Below are 27,981 nucleotides of genomic sequence, written 5' to 3'. Positions count from 1 at the left end.
AAATTTATGATTTGGTAGAAAAATGACAATTCTATATTCTTTTAAACCAATTAAAATGAATGAAAAAGTTTGAGTTAAAGTCTTATGTAATTACTCATTTTGAATTGTATGATAGTGTTAGTACACATTGAACTATACAGTTCAGCAGTTTGAAACAAGATATCATATTTTCCGATGTATGGTTGCTGAAAAAAATCAACGAATATCTAATGAACAAATACGAAGTACTTGGTATTGTTGGTGAAGGTACGTAAAATTTTCCGAAAATATACTAGAATTAAGTTGTTTCAATAAAGTTATTGATACCAATGTATTTTGTATTTGCGAAAGTATTTTGGACCAATTCTTTGTATCCCATAATCATAGATAATTTTCTAATGTTCATGTGAGATATGAATATTTATAAAAAAATCTTACTAAACCATACTTGCAGACCTAAGAATGAGATGTTATCAACCTATCAAGATAAGATTAAAGATTTTATTGCTGAGACTGCTATTCTAACCTTACTTTATTCTGTTATTTTATTTTGAATTGTTGGCATCTATTTGAACATGAATATAATTTTAATCATTAAATATTTATTTCAATATCTTCAGCCATTTGGCTATGTAAACATTGACCATGACGATACCCAAAAAGTAAATAATATTGCTGATTTGAATGAATATCAACGGTGATTTTTACTAGGGACTAATGCTATATTATGGAAGGGATAATTTAGTTTTGTGTTGCAGGATTGATCGCTCTGGCTAGATCGAAAATGGCTGTTAAATAAGCTAGGCAACTAGTTCTTCTGTATTTCAAAATTGTGATTTAAAAGTTTCAATGCCTTCCAAATGGCAACATTAGTGTTCTAAAATGTTTGAATCCATGTTGATTGTTGTTTAAATACTCTGGAAACGGTGAAGCTATACCTGCAAGATAGATTAGGAATTCAAATTGTAATCTGAGTTTAAAATTGTCAAATTTTTATTTCAGGAGCTTATGGCGTAGTACTGAAATGTCGACACAAGGTATGTGTATTCAAATTACATTTTTACCTTTTGAGCAATATCAATCTATTCTATTCACCTATGGCAGAGTCCCAACTGAATTCTTGGGACTGATATTTGGGTACTCCTGAAGTATGTGAACCGAGATGGCGGACACCGGAACGTAGTATCAGTATGTGTATCAGGTTAGGGTTAGGCCATGATTTTATTCCAATTTTCCTTATTTTAGTTTTATTACAAGTTTGGGGACTAGTCAAGTGACTCCCGTAGTATTCGTACCTGAAATTATGGCCTAGCCCTAACCTGGTACTCATACTACATTCCGGTGTCCGCCATCTTGGTTTACATGCTTCAGGAGTACCGATATTTGTTGTTGTTAAAATATTAAATTCATTTTTTCTAATTTTAAAAATTGAGCAAAATGAAATACTAGAAAAGTTTCTATCCTGGTACCAGTTCAATAAATGTCGTATAATCTTTCATTTCATTATTATTTTACTCATAAATTTGAAAAATCAATTCATTTATGAATGTCCGCAATTATTCAATTGTTAATAAACAATGAAAACATTGTATCTTTACCCCCTATTGTTTTGTACTGTTTTATTGCCCATGTTTTAAGTTTTGTGAAACAATGGTTGAGACATACTATTACAATTGTGATCACACGGCTGGTTTCATTGTTAAAGGATCTTTAAATTCCAGGATTAGGATTTATGCTACTGAAGATTTTAAAAATCCTATTTTAAATTCATTTATTCTTGTTGAAGCTTTTCTCTAAATGCTATATTTTGAATTTTCTCAAAATATCTCTGCTATTTTTTGAACGTATCATAAACGCCAGGTATTAGGTCATTGTCGTCTTTGATCATGCTTTTAACCTTATTTATATCATCCATGTATTGCCTCCAGGCTGATTTTATAGTCTAAATCAGGGGTGTGTAATATTTTTTTCCGTTGGCCAGCTGGGGCCATATATCCAACTTCAAAAATCTAGCCGCGCTAAATTGAGTTTTTCCATACTGGAAAGGCAAATGAAACGAATGTGGCTATAGCTTAGCCTTGCAGTATTGGAGACACCTGGCAGTGACGAGAGCAACAAACATTATGTATTTTTATCCATGTGAGCGACTTCTGATGGAGAAAATCTGAATGTTGACAAGGGACAAACTAAATAGCTTGGCGGGCCGAGTTGGTGCCCGCGTGTCGGCTGTCACACACCCTTGGTCTAAATAAACTTACTTGCCTTGGTAGTGTAAGTAATTAATTGATCTTTATGATGCATCCATTGCAACCACCTATTGTTACATTTATTTTCTATTGTCTGAATTTAAATTCAAATGATATTCAAACACATATACTGGTGAATTTTTTATTAGGTACTGGAAACAGTGTCTGCTCAGTTTCTGTTCCCATTTATTTTTCATAGGCTATTATGAGAGTTGGTGGTCAAACCTAATTCTCGAACCCTTGACTAAAAAGTAGTAAAAGAATACCAAGAGAGTTGTTTTTGATGCACTAAGTGATTTACATAATTCTATTTTCCTTGTGACAGAGATGTTGTTGTTAATATATAGTGGTTTATATGAGTCGGGCAATACTATCCAGAAATTTGTATTATTATTACAAAATTCAATTCCGGTCTCAAATATCACTAATTTTGTTGATGAAATAGAATCTACCAGTATCTTAAATCCCACTCATATCTTTATTTTAACCTGCTTTAAATGTTTGTCGATGCGGTGATGATTTATATTTAGTCTTTCAAAATACAATAAAATGGAAGTTTATTCTATTGTATTGACGAATGGTTGGCACTTTGCTTTTTTAAGTGTTTGTTCAGGCTTACAATATACGCCTTCCTCCACACAGAAGTAAATAACATACTCTGCCCTTTTAACTTAAAGTTTATTTAATAATGCTTCCATGAGTATTATTTATTTGCTGTGAACACTATTCTTTTGATGAACTTCAATCAAACATGGCTCTGTAATAAATGTACTATTTTAGCTTTAGTAATCCAAGCTTAATCCTACATGAATTATTTTAATTAGTGTTCACCTTAATAAAAGGAATATTGATGATGTAAATTGGCCACCCGTTGTGATGTTTCTAAGTACTTTGGCTGGTACTTGAAAGCAATTTTCATCCACTTAATTTTTTAAATGGCCTACCTCATCTTAACATTCCGTAATACCTCAAGGTGATGTTCGATTTGTTGATAACCGCTGAAAAAAATATAAAAATATCACAAATAATACTTGCTTGAACTTGAAATATAATATAGACTGGTAAACATGCTATCCTCTGTGATTTTGGGTTTCTTATATTCTACCGTTTAACCCTATTGTGTACTAAATTTGGTAGGTGAATACATTGGAGCGTCCTATAAAACAATAAAAAATGTTTTGAATAATTGATTTCTCTAAGCAACACTATAACAAACGACTGTAACACCATCCCAATTTTACTGGTATAGTAGGAACCTCATAAAAATGATAAAATTCCTATAACCAAATTACAATTTTGAAAACTTGAAATTTCTTACTATTATATAATTTATATGGCATTGTATTATTATTTTGCTATGTCTTGTCTTTGAATTATGTTTTGTTGGTGTTATACTTGCCTGTCTTGATAGCTTTTTATTCATTATTATATTTTTTTTTCACAGGATACACAAGAAGTGGTAGCCATTAAAAAATTCAAAGATAGTGAAAGTAAGTATTGTCTAAATTTTGATATCTCACGCCAATCAATGTTCTTAATTTATGAATGAGTTTCATGTGACGTGGATTTGAGCAAATAGTCTCAAAAACAATTTCACTCTGAAAATTATTTAGATTTTCAAGTTTCAATTGTTTGGTATAATTTAGAACAAAATTTCTTGGTTTTAATATCAAGATGTATTTCTTTCCTGTAAACTTTTTAATATTTTGATTATCAGGCGAAAATGAAGATGTCAAGCGGACAACAATGCGAGAGCTGCGGATGCTCAAAGCTCTCAAGCAAGAAAATATTGTTGAATTAAAGGAAGCTTTCAGAAGAAGAGGGAAATTGTATTTGGTGTTTGAATATGTCGAAAAGGTTATTAATAAATGATACAATATTAATTTAGCACTCTTGATGGAGAAAGATTTGACTATATTTTGGGTTTAGCATACAAATTGTGATTTATGTACAACACAGTACTCATGTATAGGACAATAGAATAATATCTAGGAGGTATCTGACATCTTGAAAAATAAATATGATAAACGTAAATAGATATTTATTTAAGAAGGACATAAAAACTGGAAATTTTTGATGAATAGGTATTGATATAATGCTGTATTTCCAAACTTATTTCTTTGGAGATTCTGTTGAAACCCATAGGATCTTCAGATTCTCTGCAATGTATAGGAGATAAAAAACTAACATTTACAAATGTATTTCAGAATATGCTTGAAGTACTTGAGGAACATCCTGATGGTGTGGAACCAGAGAAAGTTAGGTAATGGTTTTTTTATTTATTACTAGTAAGTAACAGACTAAAGAAAACTTTTAAAGCATTTTCATATTTTAGCGATGCCCATATCCTAATAGCCCAATGGTCTGCAATTTTAAATAATTCTATTATTTAATTTGAATATGCTGATTTATCTCAAGATGTTCCGAAATAATGATATGTGGAAAATTCTGTGATAAATTTTGATTTTAATAAAAAAAAAAATTGATTTTATCATAGAGAAGAAATATTAATTAATAGTTTTTACTTAGTATGCTATTTTTCAAACTTTACACAAAAAAATCTATGTTTAGGATTATACAGAAAGGATTATAATTTTGTCATTTGAAAAAATACACAAAAATATGGAGAATGGGACAAATTATTTATATATCGATAGTTTGTGAAATGCCGGTTGTCAAGAACAGAAATTGTCAGACAATGTAATGAAGAATTTTGTATTGCTGACATTGATTGAGTTTTCTTTAAAATCTCTGTATCATATCGATAAGAAACTGAACAAACTAATAACGAATGTTCTATTGAGTTTTATTAAATGACTTAAATAAGCATCTGAAGTCAAAACACATTCTTATTCATATGAGAAGAATCTTGTGTAAGCCTGTAGCCTAATTTATAGAGTTTTGCTAAATTTGTCATTTTTTGTGAGCTAGACTGCAACGATAGGCAGTTTCACTTCAGTATTTGATTTTCACTCACGTGAAGTTTAAATACCTCCCGAAAACTTTACACAAACATTTGTGGTTCCAAGGACCAAGGACACCTCGATCAAATAGCTTTATTTCTTGTTTTAAATGTTTTGAAGTCATTTATCAAACTTTCATAAAATGGATATTCCAGTTTCTATCACCTTTGTGCCTTGCCAAACATAGACCATAGAAAATAAAAAAGGAGTCTTCAATTTACCATACTTGGTCTTTCGTTATAATATATTGGTGTCTAAGTAAATACGCCTACCAGTCACCACAGTGATGCATTCCGAGAATATTTTAATTTTTTGAGTGATCTAAGGTCGTAAACCTGTTTGCGATGGCTAAATACTAGATCCTGAGTTTATTAAGCTGTGTTTGTTCAGTAGTAAAATTTATATTCAGGTCACCAAAACAAATAATAATACTACCAGTTGAGATTATATGTTAACTTATAATGCTATACCATCCCAAACATATTTTTAATTGAAACATTGACTCTTTGGGTTTACAAGCACTGTACATCCTAATTTCATTGTAAGGTAAAATGCCTTTTGCTCTAAACAATACCTTTTACTAGCAGCCACTGATATCTAACGATATTTAACGAGCTATTATTTTTGATTGGACTGGAATCTTAACGATTTGGTATTGCAATATATTACACCCTGGTTTAAGTTAGATAACAATTCTATGGCTTTACCCGCTTATTTTTGTAAGATAATTCTATGAGAAACTTGAGTAAAGAATCATTTTGACATTTGAAACTTTGTCTCACTTGACTTTGGTTTTATCTTCTGACATGTTGTTAGTAAATGGAAAAAGGGAGTTGTTTCTGACATACAAAGTTGCTTTGATAATTGATGAACATCCTTGAGGATATCCTGAATATTGAATTGTGGCAATATGAACACTATAAGCTAGTCAGTAAACACATTTGACCGGCTAAGTCATATTCAAATAACCCTTTTACAATACACTTCATATATGGCTCAATTTACTTGCTTCACCTTACATCCTTTAGCAGCATTTATAAATACAAGTTCCTGAATAATTTATCGATGTAAGGTACATCTCTTATATAATATTGCATAATCATTGTCTAGGCGTGTTTAATATCATTTTACAATTCTTAATTTTTTGTTTTAATTTGTAGGAGCTATATTTACCAACTTGTAAAAGCAGTACATTGGTGCCACATCAATGATGTTATTCACAGGTATGTTATGTACATCTTGGTTTGATAAAATTCTAGTTGTAATAATGTAGTAAGTGATGTTAGAATGGAATTTGCTTTCAATTCACATTCCAAAATATTCCTGGAATATATCTTGAAATTTCAATTGATTGTAATTGAAATTTTAAAGTATTATATGGTTATCAATGTATAATATATGATCATTAGGCCTATTCAGCGATTCCATTGGTACTTTTTGATAATCTGAATGAAATTCAGCGTAGCAACTCAGAAATATCAAGTATTTCCATTTCATATTAAATAGAAATAAAAAATAATGCTTCTTCTTGATTCATAAAAACTGAGAGACTTACTCAAGAAAACACTGTTATTTACCATTGTTGTACCATTTCCTTCACTCTATCTGTCATCAGTTACTGTCACTTTTGAAGAAACTTTCAAATTTTATTTAAAGTTTTAGCATTCACAGTTAGACATTGTCCATATCAAGCAGTTGGTGGGTGTGTTGCTATCGCCTAGGGGTTGAATGTTCTGGACTCAACTCATTCCCACCACTTTATCTAGGATATAATAGGTTGGGTAGGCGGTGCTAAACCTGAAAGATTCTGGCACTTCCGAAATAAATTTCCACTTAGCTAACAATGACTGCGTTTTCGAAGTGAAATGTCTTCATTTAAATATTTCTATATTTCTAGTTTGTATAGGTATGATATATTAAATGCCATTTTCATGTTTCGTGTTGCTAAGTTATGATATATCAACACTAAACAGAACTTGATGTTATTCTTTTCAAGTGTCTTATTGGCACGAGTAACAAACTTATAGTTTTTCAAGTACCATCTAGGTGTTCAATCAACTTGCGGTGAACAATAATGTATTGGGTTGAAAGAGATTTTGAGCTTTGTTATATCTTGTTAGTCCCTACCTGGCATATGTCCCATAATCATAATTCTAAATATGTCGTAAATTTAGAAACATTCAAAAGAAACTGTTATATGGTGGTATGGCTTTGTGGCGGGTACATTTGCCATTATTAGTGATGTTTTTTTCGAATACACTCATCCAAAATTATCAACATTCCATTGTAAATTTTTTTTATGCTCATTACAAAATTATCGCACCATGATATTATTTTTTCAGCAATTTCCTTGTTCACGAGTACTAATTTATTTTTCATTGTTATTATTGTTCTTCAGGGATATAAAGCCTGAAAATCTGTTGATTGGAGCTAACGATGTTTTAAAATTATGTGACTTCGGTTTTGCAAGACCCGTGGCAGTACCGGGAAAAGGTGGCACCAATTATACAGAATATGTTGCCACAAGATGGTACAGGTCACCTGAATTATTACTTGGGTGAGTATAGATGTTACATAGAAAATCTTATTTGAGGTGTTAGTCTGAAAATATGCTATGTGATGCAATAATGTCAATTGTTTTTATTCCTCACCGGTAATTAGTTTTTCATCGGCATTTCATTTGGCCCTAAAAATTGTAACACGCTGGACAAACCTGTCACCACAAATGGTTGCTTTAGTGCGATCAGTGTTATGTGCGTATAAGTCGACCCCTCAGTCTGGCAACTTTTTTTGAGTTCTAAACTCTGCTTATATGCAAGGATATTTGGTAGCCTACCTATATAATTCATAATATTATTGAATTTTCATTTTTCTCAGATAATAAGAAATTTAATTTTATCTATCCCCTTTTTTTCTTTAAATATCCTCAACCAAAAACGTTTTCCTAAAAAAATTTTTATCAACGTGAATTCTAAGTGTAATTTGAAAAACAAAATTGTTGTTTTTCTGAGCACTTATATACGACACAAAAATAACAATTTCAAGTTTATCACACTGTGATCACAATTGGCACTCCAGACAAATTTATTATTTAACGTATGCCAACAAAGAAGGATTATTTTTCTTTGTCTCGACAGATCCTCATTCTTCAATTTTAACGAATTACTAAACACAATATCCTATCTTTTAAAACTTTTGATAATGTCGAGTATGTTTTATCTTCTTTGGGAATTACTTGACTGCTATACCTTATTAAATCAGCGCTCCTTGCTTTCTTAGGATTGATTTTTGAGTATATATTTCAGAAAAAAGCGCATCTAGTTAAATAATTACTATTAAAAAATCATTCAAAATAGCATTTTTAATTATATTTCTTAAATAAAATTGGTCAAACAATGGAACATGCCATTATAATATTAAGTACCCATATTAGCAGTCGTTCCAATATGACACTATGAAAACGCAAAAAATGTCAAAATATCAATTTTTATGCAATTGTATACTAACTGAAAATGCTAAAATAAATTTAATCTTGATGACAAAATAAAGGTATAACAAATTGACTAGATGTTTTTTCAATTTTGGCATAACTTACCAAAATAGATTACATAAAAAACCTTATATCAGATTGGATATCGCTAAGTTGGCACACAAATATAGTTAGGTCAGGTGTGTTGAACAATAAAACAATTTGTAGCATTGCTCAGAGAAAAGTTTTCGATGTTCATGATGTAGGCCTACCTAATGCACGTCTTTTGAATTGGGCAAACCCATGTTCGAAATAACTGTAATTGGTAGCTTTTGATTCATTCTTGCTATTGTGAATAAAACTTTTATATATTTGTTTTTCATTTGGAGTGAATACCTTTTTGAATACAAAAGACGTAAAAAATGCAATGAATCACATGCCACAAGCCATGTCTCAATTTTCTGTGTTATAATAAAATTTCCACGAAATTGCTTTGGGAAGACATTCATTTCTTTTTTATAGGTTGTACAAATAGATATAAAAATCATTTATTGACTCAGAAGTCAGGATAGAATCTGTTATTGATAGGAATTTCCTATGAGACAAGAAAAAAGTTATTGCAAAGTTATTAAATACTTCATGCCTCAAAAATGGGTCATGTATTGTGAAATGGGGATTATTCGGACTTCCAGAAATATGCGCACCAAAATGGCGCACAACCTGAACAATAGTATGTGTATGTGTGTACCGGTGAGGATTCAGGCTGTGCGACATCTTGGTGCGCATACTTCTGGAGCACCGATTATTCTCCCTCATATTTGAACGCAACCAAAAATTTTGAAATGTCTCAACACTCACATATATTTTGTTCATTCTAGTGCAAAGTATGATAAAGCTGTTGATGTTTGGTCGATTGGATGCATACTTGGAGAATTGAGCGACAGTCAGCCATTATTTCCTGGTGAAAGTGAAATTGACCAACTTTTTACAATACAAAAAGTACTTGGACCACTGCCTGCAGAACAAATGAAAATGCTTTTAACTAACCAGAGATTTGTTGGCTTAAAGGTGAGTATTTACTTCGTAAAATTTATGGCGCTCCAGAAGTGTATGTACCAATATGGAGGTAACTAATTTTATTTTCCTATTTTAAATCAAGTTATATAAAGAGACTGAAACTTATGGACAGGGGGTATATTCACTTGGTTAACACAAACAGTCCACGACTCGTAATAGAACTAACATCAGGAAAATCGAAATAAAATTATGGCCTATAACCCTAACCTGGTACATATACCACAGGACTTGGGAGTACCAAATTTTTCGCTAATATTTTTGTTAATCAGATTATAGACAGTTTCAAATGGCTATACTTGTCAGTAATTTCAACACTCTGATAATTCAATCTTGGTTTCCCTAGCTTGAATCTAGCACTTCTCGCTTTTTCGGGGTGGTTCACGCTGGTTGACTTCTTTATCATCCACTATCTTAAATTTGGATTTGCATAAATTTGGAATGACAAACTGGATAGTTTAGTTAAATATATGCATTGCACAATCTGGGTGTTAACAGAAGGAAATGCCTGAGTCCGTCATGTGATTGGCTTTCTGGCATTATTCTTCTGTGGACTAAGTTAAAGTTCCCAACTTAAATTTTTGAAATTTAAAACCTTGAGTTTGGTGTCGCTGCTCAAATATCAGCATCAGTTTCTACGTCTTTTTTTTTCTAGTAAAACTGTTTGATTATATTTTGTATATTTCTGGTTGGAAAAAATATTTCATATTCTATATATTTGAAAATCTAGCAATTCTCTACTTTGTAATTTTGTTTTGGATGAATGAAAATAAAAGACTTCCCACCAAAATAAGCTCTAGCGGTATTTTTCGAAAACAAAATTGAAATAAGCCCCTTCCCTTTTTTCTGGGAAGCACAGTATATATGAAGTTACATTTAAATTGAATTTTATTATTAAAAATGCGTTTTCAGTTTCCCACCCTTGGTCAGCCTGTGACATTGGAAAGGAAGTATTATGGTATAATCAACAGTGTTATGCTTGATTTCATGGATAATACATTGAAAATGGATCCATCTGTTCGATATACAACTGCTGATTGTCTTGATCATTCTGCTTTTCAGGTATTTTGATTTGCATTTTTAATAATTATGAATGTATGCTCTTTCGAACTTGATTCTTCGATAAAATTAATAAACCTGTTCAACTCAATGAAATCATTTTGATATTATATCATCAAAGCAATGTGAGCATGTTCAGGCGAACAGTGCTTATGCATATCATAGTTGTAATGAGTATACAGGGTGTCGATAAAGTACCTGAAGTCAGATTCCAATGTATCTTAACAAGGTTTTTGTTTTTTAATCAGCAATTGTTAAAGTATTTTCACTTCATTTAATACATCTGTGAGGGCCAAAACAATATAATATATGGTATTGACTATTGAGCTATCTATAAATTCCCTTTGCAATTTCAAGACCTTATGGACACCCTATGCAATCTATTTTTATTTAATATTTTTGTTACAAATTTTTTTCATTTTTCTGCTTCACAGATTGAAAGATTAAAAGATAAAAATCTTCATCGAATTTTAACCATAAGTCGACCGTATAGCAGTAAAAGTCGACAAACTCGAAGTATGTTTTTGATTTATTTGACAAAAGACATGACAACTTTCATTTATACTAGTTTACTACATTGTGTTTTCAATAAACTCAAATTTCAATTACCGCATTTGCTCGTTTTGTAGCCCGGGCCCATATTTTTTTAACCAAACTCACTAACCGGGCCCTTATTCAAGCACGGGCGCTTGTTATTTTTAAAGTAAAATTATACACAAAAATATATAAAAAAATTTATATTATATAGATAAGATCAATCGTTACAATAATTAATATATTGTCATTTCCAGTTCTTAAGTATGATTTAAACGGCACCCCAGGTACAAATCCGCGAAAGAAGAAAAGTTTTGCGACGCCCTATCAATATTGAAACGACGCACTTGGGTGTCGCTACGCCCAGTTTGAGAACCACGGTGTTACGTAATCAATGCTATCTGTTATGTCATTGGACCCCTAAGGCGTGAGGGTCATCAACCAGCGCTTAAAATTCAACAGCGTTGTGACAAAAGCGCTTCTTATATCCTATTGTTCTCTACAACTGAAAAATCAGCTTTTACATCGGGCGGGTATTCAAGCCCCGGCCCTTATTTATTTTTATGTTCTGTTCACCCAGGCGGCTTAATCAAGATCGGGCGGTAAAACGAGCATATATGGTATATATACATATTTTATAGATCATATGGTAAAGTTGTCAAAATTAGAAAAAGATTTCACTCTGTAAAATTCGTTGTAACTTTTCTAAAGCATAGAAAAACCAGTTTTTCATAATTGCATTGACATAAACTGCTTTAATTCTCTCGACAGTCAGTATTTACTAACATACATTTCTACACTATTATGATTATCAGGTTTAGTAGCTTTTGAACTTTTGTGATCGCCCTTTTGGCACTTTAGTTGTCGTCTGTAACTTTGCTTGGATATATCACCTAGATATTTTTGAGATAGTGCGGGTGACTTTGCCTCTAGAAAATTTTGGGATAGAAAAATTTGGCAATGCATATTCCTAAAGCCCTTCCTGCAAACCACCATTTATGTACCTTGAACTGTACTCTAGTAGTGTGTGTACCAGACTAGGGTTAGGCCATAACTTTATTCCCATTTTCCTTATTTTAGTTCTATTACGAGTTCGGAGACCAAGTGAATGAATATACCCCCTGCGCCCTGCCCATAGGTTTCAGTCCCTTTACACAACTTGATGTAAAATAAGCGAACAAAATTAGTTACCTCCATATTGGTACACACACTCCTGTAGTGCCCCTTGAACACTATTAGGATAATTACCTACTGTTCCTGTTTTTCTTTTTTTAATATCATATTGTTGTCTTCTTGTTAGACAGCAACGGTGATGCACAAAGACCAATCACACCTGGAAAACATCGAGGAAGAATTGAACGTGAACATTATGATGCTAATTCTGAACAACAACAAAGGACAAACGGACAGAATGCTAATAATCACAGTTCTAAGAAAGGAAATAAATTTCTTAAAATGTTACGTTCACAAAAGGAGAACCAAAATCAAGTTGACTTTTCACCTACGAAGCAACAGTTTCCTGTAGAAGAAAAATCATCTTTTGATAACAGTAATGATGGGTCTTCTTACCCCGATTACCCCAAACATGTAAAACAATCAAGTGATATAACAGGGAACGTATTACCTCCTATGACGTCAAATCAAAACCGCCGCAAGAAAAATCGTTCGGAAGATATGAATGATAGAAATGGGGTCAAATTTCACAATGAAAGTCCACCCAATTCTATGTATCCTGATGGGGTTAAATCAAGGTCAAAGTTCAACACTTCTTCTTCTCCTGGTCCTGATTATTCAGAAAATTCTCCACCTCCAGACTACATGAGATTTATTAAAACTCCAAAGCAGGGATTAAAAAATAATAATTATGATGTTTTCACAACACAAGGAAGACAACAGCAACAACATGATGGTGTACCGGCAGTAAAATCATTTTATGAAATGCGGGAAGAGGTAAATGATTTTATTGACAATGTTTCAACTGTTGTGATAAAAATGTCGGTATAATTCATTTGCAATTGATGTTTAGGCTACTTGTTTGTTACGGCAATATCACCGTTGAGTACTTGCTTCTTGAGCCGTCATCCTTAAAATGTATTGAATCTCTAAGAATGAAGATTATCTATTTTTGTGGATATTTTAGAATATCCTAATTCAAATATTTTTTATTAAAAAACTGTACTCGTTTTATAGTAAAAGAAACTCATTCATGAACTAAGCTACTTTCTACTACCGAAATGCCAAGAGGTATATCCACCATATGATTATTTCCGAGTTATGAGGTTACTGATATACAATTGTATGTATGTATGTATGTAGCTATACTATCATATTATTACGTCAGTTTTATAGATAGTTCTATAATGATTTTTGATGCTTGTTTTTGAAATATTATTTTGAGCAGGCTCGAAGAATAAAGATGTGGTTAGCATATCGTTCTGAGATTTAGGAACACAGTTGGCATGATACCTGGCACCTCTGACATAACTATAGTAGGATACATTATCCAACACTTTTCATAATTTCAATTAATCATTATGATTTTATTCTATGAATTAGTTCGAAAAAAAATCATCCAGATTGACTTGAACTTGAAATTAAATGACTTGATGTTAGATCTAATTTTTTCCAAAACTTCTTCAAATTAGATACAAAAAGAAGATGCGAAAAATTTGAGAAACGAAGAACTTACATTTGCCAGTCAACAGCATCAACCTCAACAAGCAATACACAAGCAAAAAAGTACAATTCAAGAAAAAATATCATCTTTAGTGAGAGGTAAATATTTTTTTTTCTTTTAAATGTGGGCCGTGAAACTATCGATGGTCTTTATGTAACATGCATTCTTAAGATAAGGTAACTCTTCCTGGTACAAAAAAAATACAATACACGAGACAAACACTCATCCTAATATTATTGCGTATTCTGCCTGACAGATAATGGTAAAATTGAAAATAGACCTTTCAAAATTATACAGAATATAAACTATAAACTTATCAACATTTGAAAAATCTTAATAATTGAAATGATTCAAATTGGTATCGCCATTTGAACGGCATCTTTTCAATTTGTTGTTCCAAATTCTTGGTTCATATCATATCAAATGATGAAAAACTGAATTATATATAGCATAGCATTATTAAGTTACTTCCAATTTAACAATACTATAATATCAAGGCTATTGAATGTAGATTATTTCTGCTTGAATTTTTTTTATTATAGTTTAAGCTTTTCTTTTTCTCATTGCAATTTCAACATGCTGTTTTGATTTGAAGCATTCGAATATGACAGACTTCGATGAAAGCCACATAGGCTACCGCTGCTGTTAGTCATTGGACCTTTATGCCCATATATTTGAGCATTGCCTTTTTGTTTTATTATTAAATGTCATGATTTCAGTTTGCAAAATATTATATAAAACTTAATTCATTTTGATCAAGAATGTATTGTAAAACAAGGATGTAACATCGTTGTTCTATTCATCAAAAAGATATCTGTTTTCTGATATTTGTAAAATTTTATACATTACTTTTTAACAGGTGTTAGTAGGAAGCAAGCACAAAGTGAAGTTGATCTTACATCTCAAACAATACCTGTAAGTAATACTCAATTATATATCTATACGGATTACGGGTACAGATTATTCGAAATATACGGTAATCTGAAATAATATTTTTTAATGTGTAATATTGAATATATATGGGGCATTCGTAAAGTCTTCGTAACAGGAATTTATCTATACCATGAGTGGGCAAGGTTTTTAAACCAGGGGCCAAAAATTTTGCCCATCTAAACTGACGGGCCATGTAAGTGTGACGTAAATGTTACATTTTATGAACAATATTTACAGTAGTACAAAAGCAAAAGTGGAAAACAATAAGCCTTGTGCCAAAACTAAATTTAATCGCACTTGCAACAAATTTCTTGAGCTGTTTTTTAGCGAAAACATGAAAATTTGATTTAGTTTGGTTGTGGCAGCATCAGACGAGCCAGATTGAATCCCCAACCGGATTTGGCCCACGGGCAGTAGTTTGCCCTTGTTAGATTTTATACCTTATAGGTTGCGCCCACAGACTATTAATAAATGAGATCAAAAAAACTTGAGTAAACACTGATCAAAATAAACAGACCTGGTCAAGATACGAGTATATTCAGATTTATTTATTTAAATTTTTTGAGAAACGCTGGCACATGAAAAAGCATTCGTTTTGTGTTTCAGGAGTCAAAATCACATCTCAATTTGCATCAGACGAGGCACGATAGCGATCGAATAATTTCAGTTTCTCCGCAGTCAAATGCTGGTGATAATCAATTGTCATCGCAACATAGTAAAAGTGTCATCAGCAGTGTAAAGAGTTTCATGACATCGATACCTTCTGATGATCTGAGAGATGAAAAAGTGAGATTTATGTCAAAGATTTTAGAGTGTGTGTTTCATAATACATCTTTTGTGGTGTTTCAATTTCTAATTTATAGTGATCAAAATAGGCAACTTGAACACAATACTGCTAATCAAGAATTCATAAAATTACAGTAATATTCTCAGTCATTCATTTGTTGAAGGAGCTTTCTCAAACTGGGGTCTGCAAACCCCTGGGTGTCCATGATGAATGCAAAAGGGGTCTGCGACGATATGAAAATAGATTGATCTTTGATCATTGATTTAAATCAAAAAGCCATTACGGTACATCTTTTTGTTTGATCGATGCGGAACATATTCATTGCTGTTAAAAAGCCAATCAAAAGTTCATCGCCTTTTGGAACGACCTACATGTGTGAGGGAGCATTTTCAGCTCTTACCAATATAATAGGACTTGACGTAGAGTCGGACCTATAAGTTTGCTTGTCACAAATAGCTCCCAGAATTGATAATTGTACTGTGAAAGACAAAATTATCCATCACGTTGATGTTGTTTGTGTTGTAAATGAAACATTATCCTTTCTTGTTGATTAGGCACAAACTTTGATACGACATACGTATTCACAAACAGGAGTTCGCGGCCCAAAAAGTTTGGGAAACCCCTCTTTATACCATGTACAGAATTATGCAATGTGGGTGTTCTCATACAAGAGATTTGACACATTTAAAGTTGGACCATCAGTAAAAAAATATTTTAATTTGTTCAACTGTGAAAAATATTTACGTTCATGTTATTATTGAAGTTATGTTGTACCCATCCATGCATCCATGTTCAATTTTATATCTGTGAGATCTGATTTAAGCTTTAATAAATTGTTCTGAAATTACAAGAGATTTTATCGATACCATATATTGTTTTGGCCCTCATAGATGTATTAAATGAAGTAAAAATACTTAAAAACAATTACTGATTAAAAAATAACAAAACTGGTTATGGTTAATATATATATTGAGAACTCAACTTCACAACAAAATTGAAACTGTATAAAGAACTGTATATTCTCATAGAGAATGGATGAATTGTTGTATCTATGGAATATACTTTATAAAATTTCATTATACACAATACAAAATAGTAACTCCTCAAGTGTTGACATATTTACGACATGATCAACACAATTTCTCATTCATTCAAATGGAATGTCAATATTTCCATTATTAACAGTATATTATGTATACTACCCCACGCATACTGGAAAAACTTATTGACATGGGAATATATTTTCTGATACTGTATTTGATAAACTTTATTTTGTGTTAATGTCTTCAAGGCGAGATTCGCCACGGTTCACACTGCGTGCCCATTTTATTACACTCTGGGTGAGGTGGTGGGTACGAGATTGGAACCCGAAATTTGAATCCATGATGTCATCATATATATGTCTATCGCTTTAATCACTACGCCACCTACTACACAAATTTTATGAAGTATAGTTCTTATTGAGAAATAATGGAATACCTCTAAAATAAAACAACATTTTATTAGTCTGAATTCTTATTAATATCTCCACTTTCACAAGTTTAAATTATAAATTCGTGAGTTTTAGACATTCTGGATATAAATCCTTCAGTTTCAGATGCTCTTTAGTTCATCAATCAAAAATAAAGTTAATAAGGGCTTTGGCAAACATAGTAAATACATTGCTTCGTAAAATCAAACAAAAACTCATTCACATACTTTGACATTCTCACGCCTTATATTACAAATATTTACGATTGCGTTGATAAGATGTCTACGTTGTATTTACTTTATTTCTAGTTTTCATACAATGATTCTCAAATGAAGTTTTAGTCACGAGAGCAATTAATTTTTATTACTTCTTCTTTCGCCTCTTAACTTAAGTTTTGATATACAAAGGTCTTTTTTATATGGAGACTCAATTCTTGGTAACTTATACAAAGTAAATCAGACGCAGTGTATTGTGACAGAACTGGTATTAACTCTTCTTTATTGTTTTACTAGTTTATATTATTTTATGATCATGTGCGGAGTAAGAGCCATGGTTTCACCTGATATACTTTTCAATGAGGCAGCAGTTTTGACTGTTCTTGATTGACTCTGAGCACCTCTGCTCACGTTATCTTGTTTTAGTATGTCATTTTGTTTGCCTGCCATCTAGGTCGGAGCTATTATAACATATCAGAATATGGCATAGTGAAAAATGTTACGAATTCGAAACACTTTGGGTTGAGTCGAATTATTTCTCATTTTTTCGAGCTCTATACTTGGCTATGACTCTTTTTCAAGGTTCATAAGCTTACTTTTCTACCTTTTTCAATTTAGTAATATTCAAAATGAATATTTTCTACCAAAGTATGTATCGGTAATATCATGATATTTTTGTATCTTCGATAATATGTATCAATTTTCATTTCGATATTTGGGGAATATTGAAACTATTAATTTTGATAATCTGTAAGTATTTTAAGAAAGTACGTAAAAGTTATTTTTTATTTTGATTTCATATTCTATTTTAACCAATTTTAAATTATATTTTGATACTGCAGTAACTTTTGTTCAATATTGCTCAAATTTTTACAGACACAGTATGCTGATAATGATGATTATAAGAAAGAACTCCGAAGAATAAAGTCAAGCATTTTTGGAAAACGGGCAAACAGGGAAAAATCAGCACCATTGAATAAGATAAGTGAGTGACGTAAAATCCATCAAACCAGACAATGGAATGTGCATTGTACAATGTTGCATTCAATGCATATGATATTCCAATATAAAGATTTGATTTTGATAAGATTCTCTCTTATGGTAGCAAAAGTTTAAACTGATTTGAGCACAGGTCACATCATATTCCCATTGATAAGACATGGAGTGGAAAGCAGTTAGAAACCATGATTCATTAAGCCAGCATATCCACTTGCCTATCCCCCAAAATGAATATGAAAAATCCTATCATATCTGTATTAATATGTCAAAGTGAAGGGTATATTTTGGAAAAATTTCTAACAATATTGAACATGATTCCTCACACAGAGAATTTTCAATAGAAAGATACTCTGGAAAAATAAAAAATCATAATTCAACTTGAAAGGAGACTAAGATAAAATTTCCTTTTTGCAAGTTTATTTTTTCATTTGCATGGGATTGTAGATTGCCACATTAGAAAACCATTATCTGCACGGCTGGATCACAGAAAACTGAGAGTAATACCTATTTTGTATTTTCCATTCAAAACTGATACATGGTAATTTAACTGTGTATTATTCACATAAATTTGCTTTATATCTAGAAGCTGCCAATCTTCAACGACATGAGTCATTGGAATTGAAACAGTCACAAGCTAACAATACAAGCAACAACACACAATATTACACAACACCTAGAGATTCGAACAACAATAGACAACAACAACAATTTGCATTCCACCATACACAAACTGCAAATGGTGAGAAAGTAAATTATCTGTATTATCTGATTGGACCTATGATATGTATATTAGAAGCATAGAATAGGGATTTAGGGTGCAACACTTGACAGAACACCTGCTTATTCACCTGTTCTAGTCAAGTTTAATCAATTGGTTATGCCAAGGTTTGGGATCTTGTGTAGCGCTTGCTTTGTCCCATGGAGGTAATTCTTGTTGGTATTTGTGCCCTTAGAAATATTTTCTCAACCTTTTAAGAGAATTAAAATAGAAAAATATAGACGACCTGGGAGGCTAGAATAAGACTCAATTTTTTTTTTGGAATCTTATAGTTTATACTGGGTGGGTCAAATGTTTAGTTACAGCTAACATAGATAAATAATGGAGTAACTGTAACTAGGGCTGGGCATTTCGAAACACTGTTTCGATACGTTTCGAAACACTGATATGTCGAAACGGCGCTGTTTCGACTTCCGATACGGACATTATGACGTCATAGCAAAAACAATCTGAAATCAGTCAAAATATCATTCAGCGATGTTCAATTCGAATTTTATATCCGAATTTATTTGAATATCGCGACTCTCAAATAGCATTTTTAGTGTTTACAAGAATATTGAATATCGTGCACATGTCCTGGCGCCATCGTCCACGTTCATTTTACAATTATTTCATTTTATGTTTTATCGTAATTGAAGACACTCTTTGCGACCCGCAATGAATTACTGCCTACATGAAAGGATTTGGGCCAGCACTGACATACAGTATTTATAACATGTCGTGGAAGTTTTTGATTGAAAATATTTTACAATTATCATCGTATATATCAACATAGTCGAGATAGTCTGGGTTACTGCGGCAATAAATCTAAAATCAAATTTTGCAGTAATTAATCTTTTTCATCCTTAGTTTCTATAGTGACCGAGCATTTCCTGCATTTGCCTCGTATGAACTAGCTCTTAAATATCATTTAGTATCTATCGCAGATTTTATTGTTACACTGGCGTCGTTAATAATAATATAGTTCAGTGCAAGTTTGCGGTGTTAATTTATAAGAAATAATAAAAGCATAACAGTCAACGTGAAATATTCAAATCAGAACTGACTTGAAGAAAAATGAAACACGATTTTCAGTCCTAATTCTCCGTCATTGGCAGATGGAAATTTGTGAATTGGGTTGACTCATTTGATTATGACGATAATCGCACTGTAAACAAAATAAACAGTCAAAATTTGTGGGGGAGGGATAATTGTGGCGGAATTTAGCTTAACAATGTCGATGTCACGCTGACGATAAACAGTCACAACGAAAGTTAGCCGCGACAAAAATCCGAATTTATGTTAATTTTACTGTATAATTTAAAACATTTCTCTGGGCGCCTAGTTGTAGCTAATTTCAATCAACGATAATATCATGAAAGCCAATTTCCTGTGTTCATGGAGTTAAGAATGTATTTGGAATTCAAAGATATTTTCTAAAATGTATTAGTCAAGTATTTGGTTGTGGCTCTCCTTGGTATTATTACCCCACTGGATCACAAGGCTCTGTGAAATCGGATAACATAGAAAATGATCCCAATTATTACATAAGATGAGGGCAGGGTCGCATTGATAAGTGCTACCATGCTATCTATGCTGCTTGTGAGCCCTATCTCTAACAATGACGTAATTCGTAATGATTATTCTGATGCAATTTGGTCACTGCTTTGTCATTAGCAGAAACCTTCATTGAATTATCATTATCGTTTCATGCTCTCGGATTAGACTCCAGTGCTTTTGTCGTTTTAATTCTTGAAAATATGTGCAATTATACATTAAATTCGATGGGTAATAATGGTTTTATTGTTTTTGACAAACGTGTGTTTCGTTTCGTTTCGAAGGCAAAAATGCCCAGCCCTAACTGTAACCCAACTTTAAGCCCGCCTTGCATAGGCCCTTAGGGGTAGCCCCTGTATGTAGAAACATTACAGATTGGGACCTAGCTTTAATCTAGTAATAAACATCTTACTGATGACAAAATCGAAAAGGCATAAATTGTTATGAACCACTTTATTTCAAACTTCAGATGCAGTCGGCAATCTGTCCTATATTGCGGGTATGCAGGCAGCTGCAATAGCTGGTACAACAGCATTCAATAGAAATCCTAAACCAAGAGAGAAAAGAGCAAAAAGTCATTATTATGGTAAGTATTTTACTACGCAGATTTGAAGTTGTGAACCGATATTTATTTGATATAGCTTATTAATGTCATATTTTTTCGATGTTGACAGTATTACTTCACAAGACTGTATTGAAGTAATATATAGTGTAAACATGGCACCTCAGCAAACATTTTCATGAATCTTTATTATCAGACACCGTAATAATTTATAGACAGTTTGCCATATTTTTATAGTTAGAATAAAAACTTCTCTCGTCAACTTTCAGAAGGGCTCGTCAAAGTGGTGCACCATTCTGAGCATTAGGAATACGCCACCGCACCTCTAATTACCCTACGTGGGTGGGCAGGTTTGAATCCCATGCGGGGATAGTTATGGGCAAGAGGATTGCTGGACTCACCACCATCAAATCCATGATGCTGTATACAAATAACTGGTCAACTAATCCCATACCCGACATGAAGCGGTAACCGAACGAGATGCATTGGTTTGCCATATCATATGCTTATCCATCTTATCGGTTTTCTTCTCCCCTGGGTTAAATATGCAAATCCTAAATTTTTTTTTGTAAAATTTGTTTCACAACATGACGAGCTCACACTGAACAAATTGCTCTCCTCACAAAGTCATTGATTTATATTAATTTCGAAAAATAATGATTTCTGAGCAAAATTGAAGAGTGTCATCAATCACAGATTCCAAACTGGATTCACAAGATCATCGCAGTCCCTCTCCTCCACTCAATTCTTTCATCACAAGATCATATTCCAGAGCTCAAGAAGAACATTCACCTAATGAACATAATTGGTAAGCTTCTTTTAAACAAACTGTTTAACACAGACGTGTGGACAGTACCACGCAAGCAATATCGTATGCTGTATCGTGCGTGACTTTCAACTGACACTGAGAATTGTAGCAAAATTTGATGATAACCAGACTTGGTTTATTCCGTTTATTATTTTTCATATGTTTATATTGTTTACATGTGTACTCTTCTGCTTGATAATTATATTTGTTTTTAGAATCTTTATCTAATATTATTCAATTCATTAACAGGACTACGAATGAACAATCACGAAAAGATGTTGAAAATTTACAAAATAAACAAACAATGGCAGTTCATAGTATTTTGAGTAAGAAGAAAAAGAAAATGAAGAACAAGAACAAAGTAAAAGATATTTGAATAGTTAATAATTGAAACTATAAGTTTGACTTATGTTGGTTTTGCACCTTGTACCCTGCATGGGTTCGCGGATTCTACGCTCATGGGACATGATTAAGTGCGAGAGGATTGCTGGACTTCTTGCTGTTGTAGGGTGGTTCACATACCGCTGATCAGTCACGGATTACGGAGTCCGTATAAAAATTCGTTGGTTATTCCCATACGTACAGGGTTTAGAATGAATGAAGGCTATGATTTGCTATATGATCAAGTCGTCATTGATGTTTGATCATTGATGTTTTAAAAATGGTTCACAAAGTAAAAAGTTGATAAAGTTATTCTCATCTCATATAAATTAGCCTTGCAAAAAGATTGACATATTTTTGTCTAATGGAGATGCTTTTAAAATATAAATGTAGAAATGAGAAGTTGATTCAAGATAACCTGGTTTCTGTTTTTGAATCTCCAGTGTTTCCTCAATACAGGGGTTTATTATTTATAGTTAGTGTAGATCATTGGTTCTCAACCTTTTTCAGAATTTGTCGTCAAGTCTCGCGCCCCAACTCAAAAATACCTAGCTAACAATAAGCTACAAATAACAGATAATGAGGCGAAAGTATGTTTCATTCGAAAAAACACGTTGAAAATGTGTGGATGGAATGTAAATATCCAAAATAATGCAGACAAGATCAAATCTAACAAATATTTTTTAGTTTTAATTAGCTTCGCGCCCCCTCTTGTCTACACCACTCTTGTATGGTGTACCCCACTGTTTGAAAACCACTGGTATAGAATATTGGTTAAGTTAAGACAAATATTTGTGCAGCCTAGTCAATATAAATCATGATTAATCTTATCTTAAAATTTTTGTTAACTGCAGGTAAACAATTTGCCAGATAATGAACGTTATTTGAATACACCTGGATTGGTGAAACAACATATTGCCTTCTGGGATAATAGGTGAGTTATATTTATGATATATGCTAATTGCCTGATTAATATTCTTTTCATTGTAAGCCTGTGACCATTTGAAACGATGCCTTGTAGTTTCAATTTTTGGTTGTAAATTAAAAAATGTCTTTTAGTACTAATGACAGACATATACCAAAATTATGCAGAAAATTTAAAAAGAATCAATATAAGACCATGATATCAAAATTTTCTACAACACTTTAATATGTCGATGACTGTCTGATCCAGTGGTAGCCAATCTTTTCTGATGTATTCTTTCATCTGTCTTTTTGAAAGCCTATGTTTCAAATCCAGTATATTTTGTTGTTCCAATATTTAATGCATCCCTAGCTAGTGATGTGTTCAACTAGCACTATAGCTTTTTTAAGACATGAATAGTTGATAATGTGTGCAATAATATCACTCGGAAATCTCGGCGCTCTGGAAGTGTGTGTACCAATATGGAGGTAACTAATTTTGTTCGCCTGTATTACATCAAGTTGTGTGAAGGGACTGAAGACTATGGGCAGGGGTATATTCACTTGGCTAACACAGACAATCCCCCAACTCATAGTAGAACTAAATTGAGGAAAATCAGAATAAAATTATGGCCCAACCCTAACCTGGTACACACACTACGGGAGTGCATTTTTCTCTAATACAAAAAAATCCAGAGTAAGAGGGAATTTTTACCATGTTGGGAACAACTGGTTCAAACTTAGGCAGTATAGTGAATGGTTATATCTGAATTGACTCCATAATGCATGAGCTTAGAAAAGCATAGAACATTTTTTCATATTAATGGATGTTGGTAATTGTATGAACAGTATTTAGATTACTGTTACAATACAAATAATTAAATTTCAGTGCGAAAACCTAGTGGTTCCCAAACTGGGGTAATTACTAATTACCTACAAAAAGGGGGGTTCAACTTAGGGGTAACGATTGGCATTGTAGATTAAACATGTAGAGTCCAAATTCCATGCCACCTCCCCACTCATGGTGTAATAAATTGGGTAGGCAATGCAGGTGTGAAAAAGGGTCATAAAAAATCTATGATGGCAAGGAATTGCAAGGTATATAGGTAGTTTTCAATCTTGTTCTATTTCTTCGCATATCTAAGACTTTACATTAATTCCTATATTCTCAAACTATTTCCTGAAATATTTACAGAGCTTCAGAGACACACACAAGTTCAAATATCATGGGTACAAGTCCCAATCAGCAGAGTGGTAGAGCATCATCTCTTACACCTGCTCCATCTAATATGTCTCCGCCCACCCAGTCAAAAAATTATCGTCGCCAACCATCCTCTCTTCTTGCCGACCAAAGTAGCCATCTTAGTCTTGGATCTGGCATGCCAGGACACTCGCATCAACCTGTCGGATCAGGATCTCAATTGTATTCGGGACAACAACAGCATTATACAATGTATAATGAACCGAATAATAGAATGTTACCTTCTTTTATGAGATCAGGGCCAGGTATGATATGGGAAGAAATCTTTGAAAATGAAATTTTCGATTTTGTGAATTTTGCCTGATTCTTCGAATGACCCAGCGGTGTGGCACATCCTGCTAAGCGCTAGGAATACTCTGCGAATACACTGTGTGGGTTCGCAGGTTTAAATCTTATGCGAGGGTTGCTGAACTCCTCCCCACTGTAGGGTGGTTCACGTAGCCGCTGGTCAGTTACGGATTTCTTCACCATCAAGTCAATGCTTCGAACACAAATAACTGGCTAACTAATCCCGTACCTGACATTGACTGGTAACTGGACGAGAGGCAGTGGTTCGCTATATGATTCAGCTGCTTATTGGCTTCCCTCTCCTCCAGGATAAACATGTAAACCCTATATAATATTATATTCCCAGGTCCATCATCAGGAACCCACTCAAGCTATTTATCCTCTCATCACAACAACTCATATTTACATCATTCTTCTTCTAATAATATGCAAAATCGTCATGAAAGAAGTGGAAAAGTTCAAGCAGGTAATCAGACAGTGATGTTTTTGAAAATATAGCATCATGAATCTATATTTTCTAGAAAACTTACGGTTCTTCTAATTCCATTTTTATGAGAGTAATTGCAGGTTTGTTCATCAGCTAGTATACCATGAACATTAGTATCATCAATCAAAATGACATTTTTTACTCCTTTCTAGTTCAACTTAACAATTGTGGTTGGATTTGAGGTCAGTTAATGTTCAGTGTTGTTGGCATATTTCTTATGTGCTCCATGTCCATGCTGCTTGCTTGTTCAACTTATTGTTGTAACGTTGTATTTATAATGCATCTAAGAACCGATTGTGTCTAAAAATTTTATTGTCCTTTGTTCACAATGAATATGCTGTTTCACAAGTAATTTTTTTGGCGCTCCAGAAGTGTGTGTACCAATATGGAGGTAACGCCTACTTTTACATCAAGTTGTGTAAACTGAAACCTATGATCAGGGGGTATATTCACTTGGCTAAAGCAGACGGTCCCCGAACTCATATTAGATTTAAAATAAGGAAAATCGGCATAAAAGTATGTCCTAACCATAACATGGTACACACTACGAGAGTACTATTTTTTGTCTACTTCAATAGAACCCATCTTGCTTATGTGTAACACTTTGAATGTCATCTGTCCATTCTTTATTTACTTTCACATCAATCCAAATTTTTAATCTTTAAAAACATCGTTGTTTATGTCATAATTATTGTATGAAATTCTGAGAGTCCAGATCAATCTAACAAAAGTTTCCCATGCCAGGGATGTGCAATCTGTAATACAGGAGAGCCAAATACAAAAAACTGGGTGGAACCGCAGGCCGCACCTTTATCCAACATAGGCTTTCTAGTAGTTGCATGCACAAAAAGTTTGGTTGTTTATCTTATGACATGTGTTGTTTGCTTCGCACAAGCTAGCTGTATCATTGCAATGTCATTGGCATAGTATTAAATTGGACTCAGGTATGGGCTTTGCAACGCAAGATTGGAATTACTCGCACATACCAGATTAAACTAAAATAAAAATTTGTTTCGCGGGCCACACATCATTGAAAATTGGCACTTTTTCGCGGTTCGCACAATATTCCCTTGTGGGCCACATCTGGCCCGCGGGCTGCACACCATTGACTTATGCTATCATATGTATCCAATAATAGAATCATAATATGTCGTATGATAATCTTACACTATTTTTGTGTATTCATGTAAATTTCTACCTGGGGTCAACATGCTGTCAAATAATAAGAGAAAATGATCGTATATCAATTTTTTTCAATTATAATAGATATGCTGAGATATATGTAACTCATACTTTATATTCAATGTTATTTAGATAATCTTGAGGACAGATTGAGTAGTGATTTGCATATCGGAGCTTCCGGTTTAACAAATGGATTTGATCCAACTTCTACAGCGAGGCCAACCAGCCGTCAACAGTTAGGACCTCTTAAAAGTGCAAAAAGACGAAAGGGACATCCTGATCATTCCATCAAAGAAACACCTATTTAATTTATCTTATAACGTATTTTGGTAAAAAAGACGACAGTATCGCAGTGTTAAATAGATATATTTAGAGGTTTTGTGCCTTGTCAGTGTCATGCAAAACTTGTTGAACTGTTTTAGGCGGTTGCCAGTCATTTGCTTTGAAACGAAAACTGGTATAGCACATATGAAAATAAAAATATTTTATAGTCACTCATTCATCACAAAGTAATGCATTATTAGATTACAGGGATTTCTACATTGGGTGATCAACCGCTAATATTCTGAAGTGCTTAAATCATTCTAGTTTTCTATTTCACACACTTTAGGCCTTGGTGAAGCCATCCTGAAATGCCAATATGATTGGGCCCAAATTGTCTTGGTATCATTTCACTTGTGAAATTCATTCTCATATTGTAAAGGATTAATTCTTTCTATTGCCTTTTGCCCTGTAAAATGTATTAACAGGGTGCGAGCGCTTTGACCACCCGAGTGCAAAAGAGCTCAGCCTTCTCACTCACCTCTCTACTCTTGTCATTCAATTAAACGTAGTTGATTTTATCCCATATCTTCGCCACAAATTTCTGAACAAGCCATGATATCATTAGTATCAAATAGTATTATTGTCTATGAATGTTCTATATCTTTTAAGGACAGCCTGTTTTTTTTTCAATGATTAACACCCGTTCAAACATAAATCTGCTCATAGCATACCTCAACCCTACACCAAATGTATTATTCCATTGTTTAACGAAAGGTGACATAATTTTTTCTAAATTTTTTTTACAAACTTTCTTTGGTAAAAGCTTAGGTATGCGATATTATTTAACATATTGAAAGTTGAACGAAGAGATTTTCTTGTTTGTAACGATTAATTTTGTACGTTTCTTGTTGTGTTATAACAATTATCCATATAGCCCATTATATTTAATTTGTTCTTTTACTACATATGGTGTTTACCATTTTACTATCCTCTTCAAACATCCCCTCTAATATATGAAAGAACAAAGTTATATTTGAGATAAATTAATCAACTTTCAGAACAACAATGAATACAATCGCATAAGTGGTTGTGCCTTTTTGTAAGCCTTATGGCTCAGTTATTCGG

General features: G+C 32.9%; 1 protein-coding gene across 1 annotated transcript; it reads left to right on the top strand.

Moving 5' to 3' along the window:
• On the top strand, window positions 1–26,914 carry LOC120332877 (uncharacterized). The gene is made up of 23 exons (XM_039400207.2): window positions 1–246; window positions 982–1,016; window positions 3,670–3,715; window positions 3,943–4,082; window positions 4,433–4,488; window positions 6,349–6,411; window positions 7,587–7,745; window positions 9,536–9,725; window positions 10,644–10,793; window positions 11,225–11,306; window positions 12,625–13,274; window positions 13,970–14,099; window positions 14,861–14,916; window positions 15,541–15,720; window positions 18,284–18,392; window positions 18,990–19,145; window positions 21,190–21,306; window positions 21,979–22,090; window positions 22,340–22,451; window positions 23,326–23,405; window positions 24,570–24,880; window positions 25,270–25,389; window positions 26,725–26,914. Exons 1-23 carry the CDS (start codon window positions 210–212, stop codon window positions 26,898–26,900), a joined length of 3,267 nt encoding a protein of 1,088 aa, XP_039256141.2. The 5' UTR covers window positions 1–209; the 3' UTR covers window positions 26,901–26,914.
• Window positions 26,915–27,981: the final 1,067 nt, after the last annotated feature.

Source organism: Styela clava, chromosome 13, assembly GCF_964204865.1.
Source record: "Styela clava chromosome 13, kaStyClav1.hap1.2, whole genome shotgun sequence".
Lineage (NCBI taxonomy): Eukaryota > Metazoa > Chordata > Ascidiacea > Stolidobranchia > Styelidae > Styela > Styela clava.
The sequence above is the reverse complement of the archived record's forward strand: the minus strand, read 5'-3'. Positions and strand labels throughout refer to the sequence as shown.

Coding starts and splice junctions, on each gene's coding strand:
- LOC120332877 (XM_039400207.2), top strand. CDS start 210: ATGAACAAATACGAAGTACTTGGTATTGTTGGTGAAG. Junction 19,146..21,189: donor CCATACACAAACTGCAAATG/GTGAGAAAGTAA, acceptor TTCAAACTTCAG/ATGCAGTCGGCAATCTGTCC. Junction 24,881..25,269: donor TTTTATGAGATCAGGGCCAG/GTATGATATGGG, acceptor TTATATTCCCAG/GTCCATCATCAGGAACCCAC.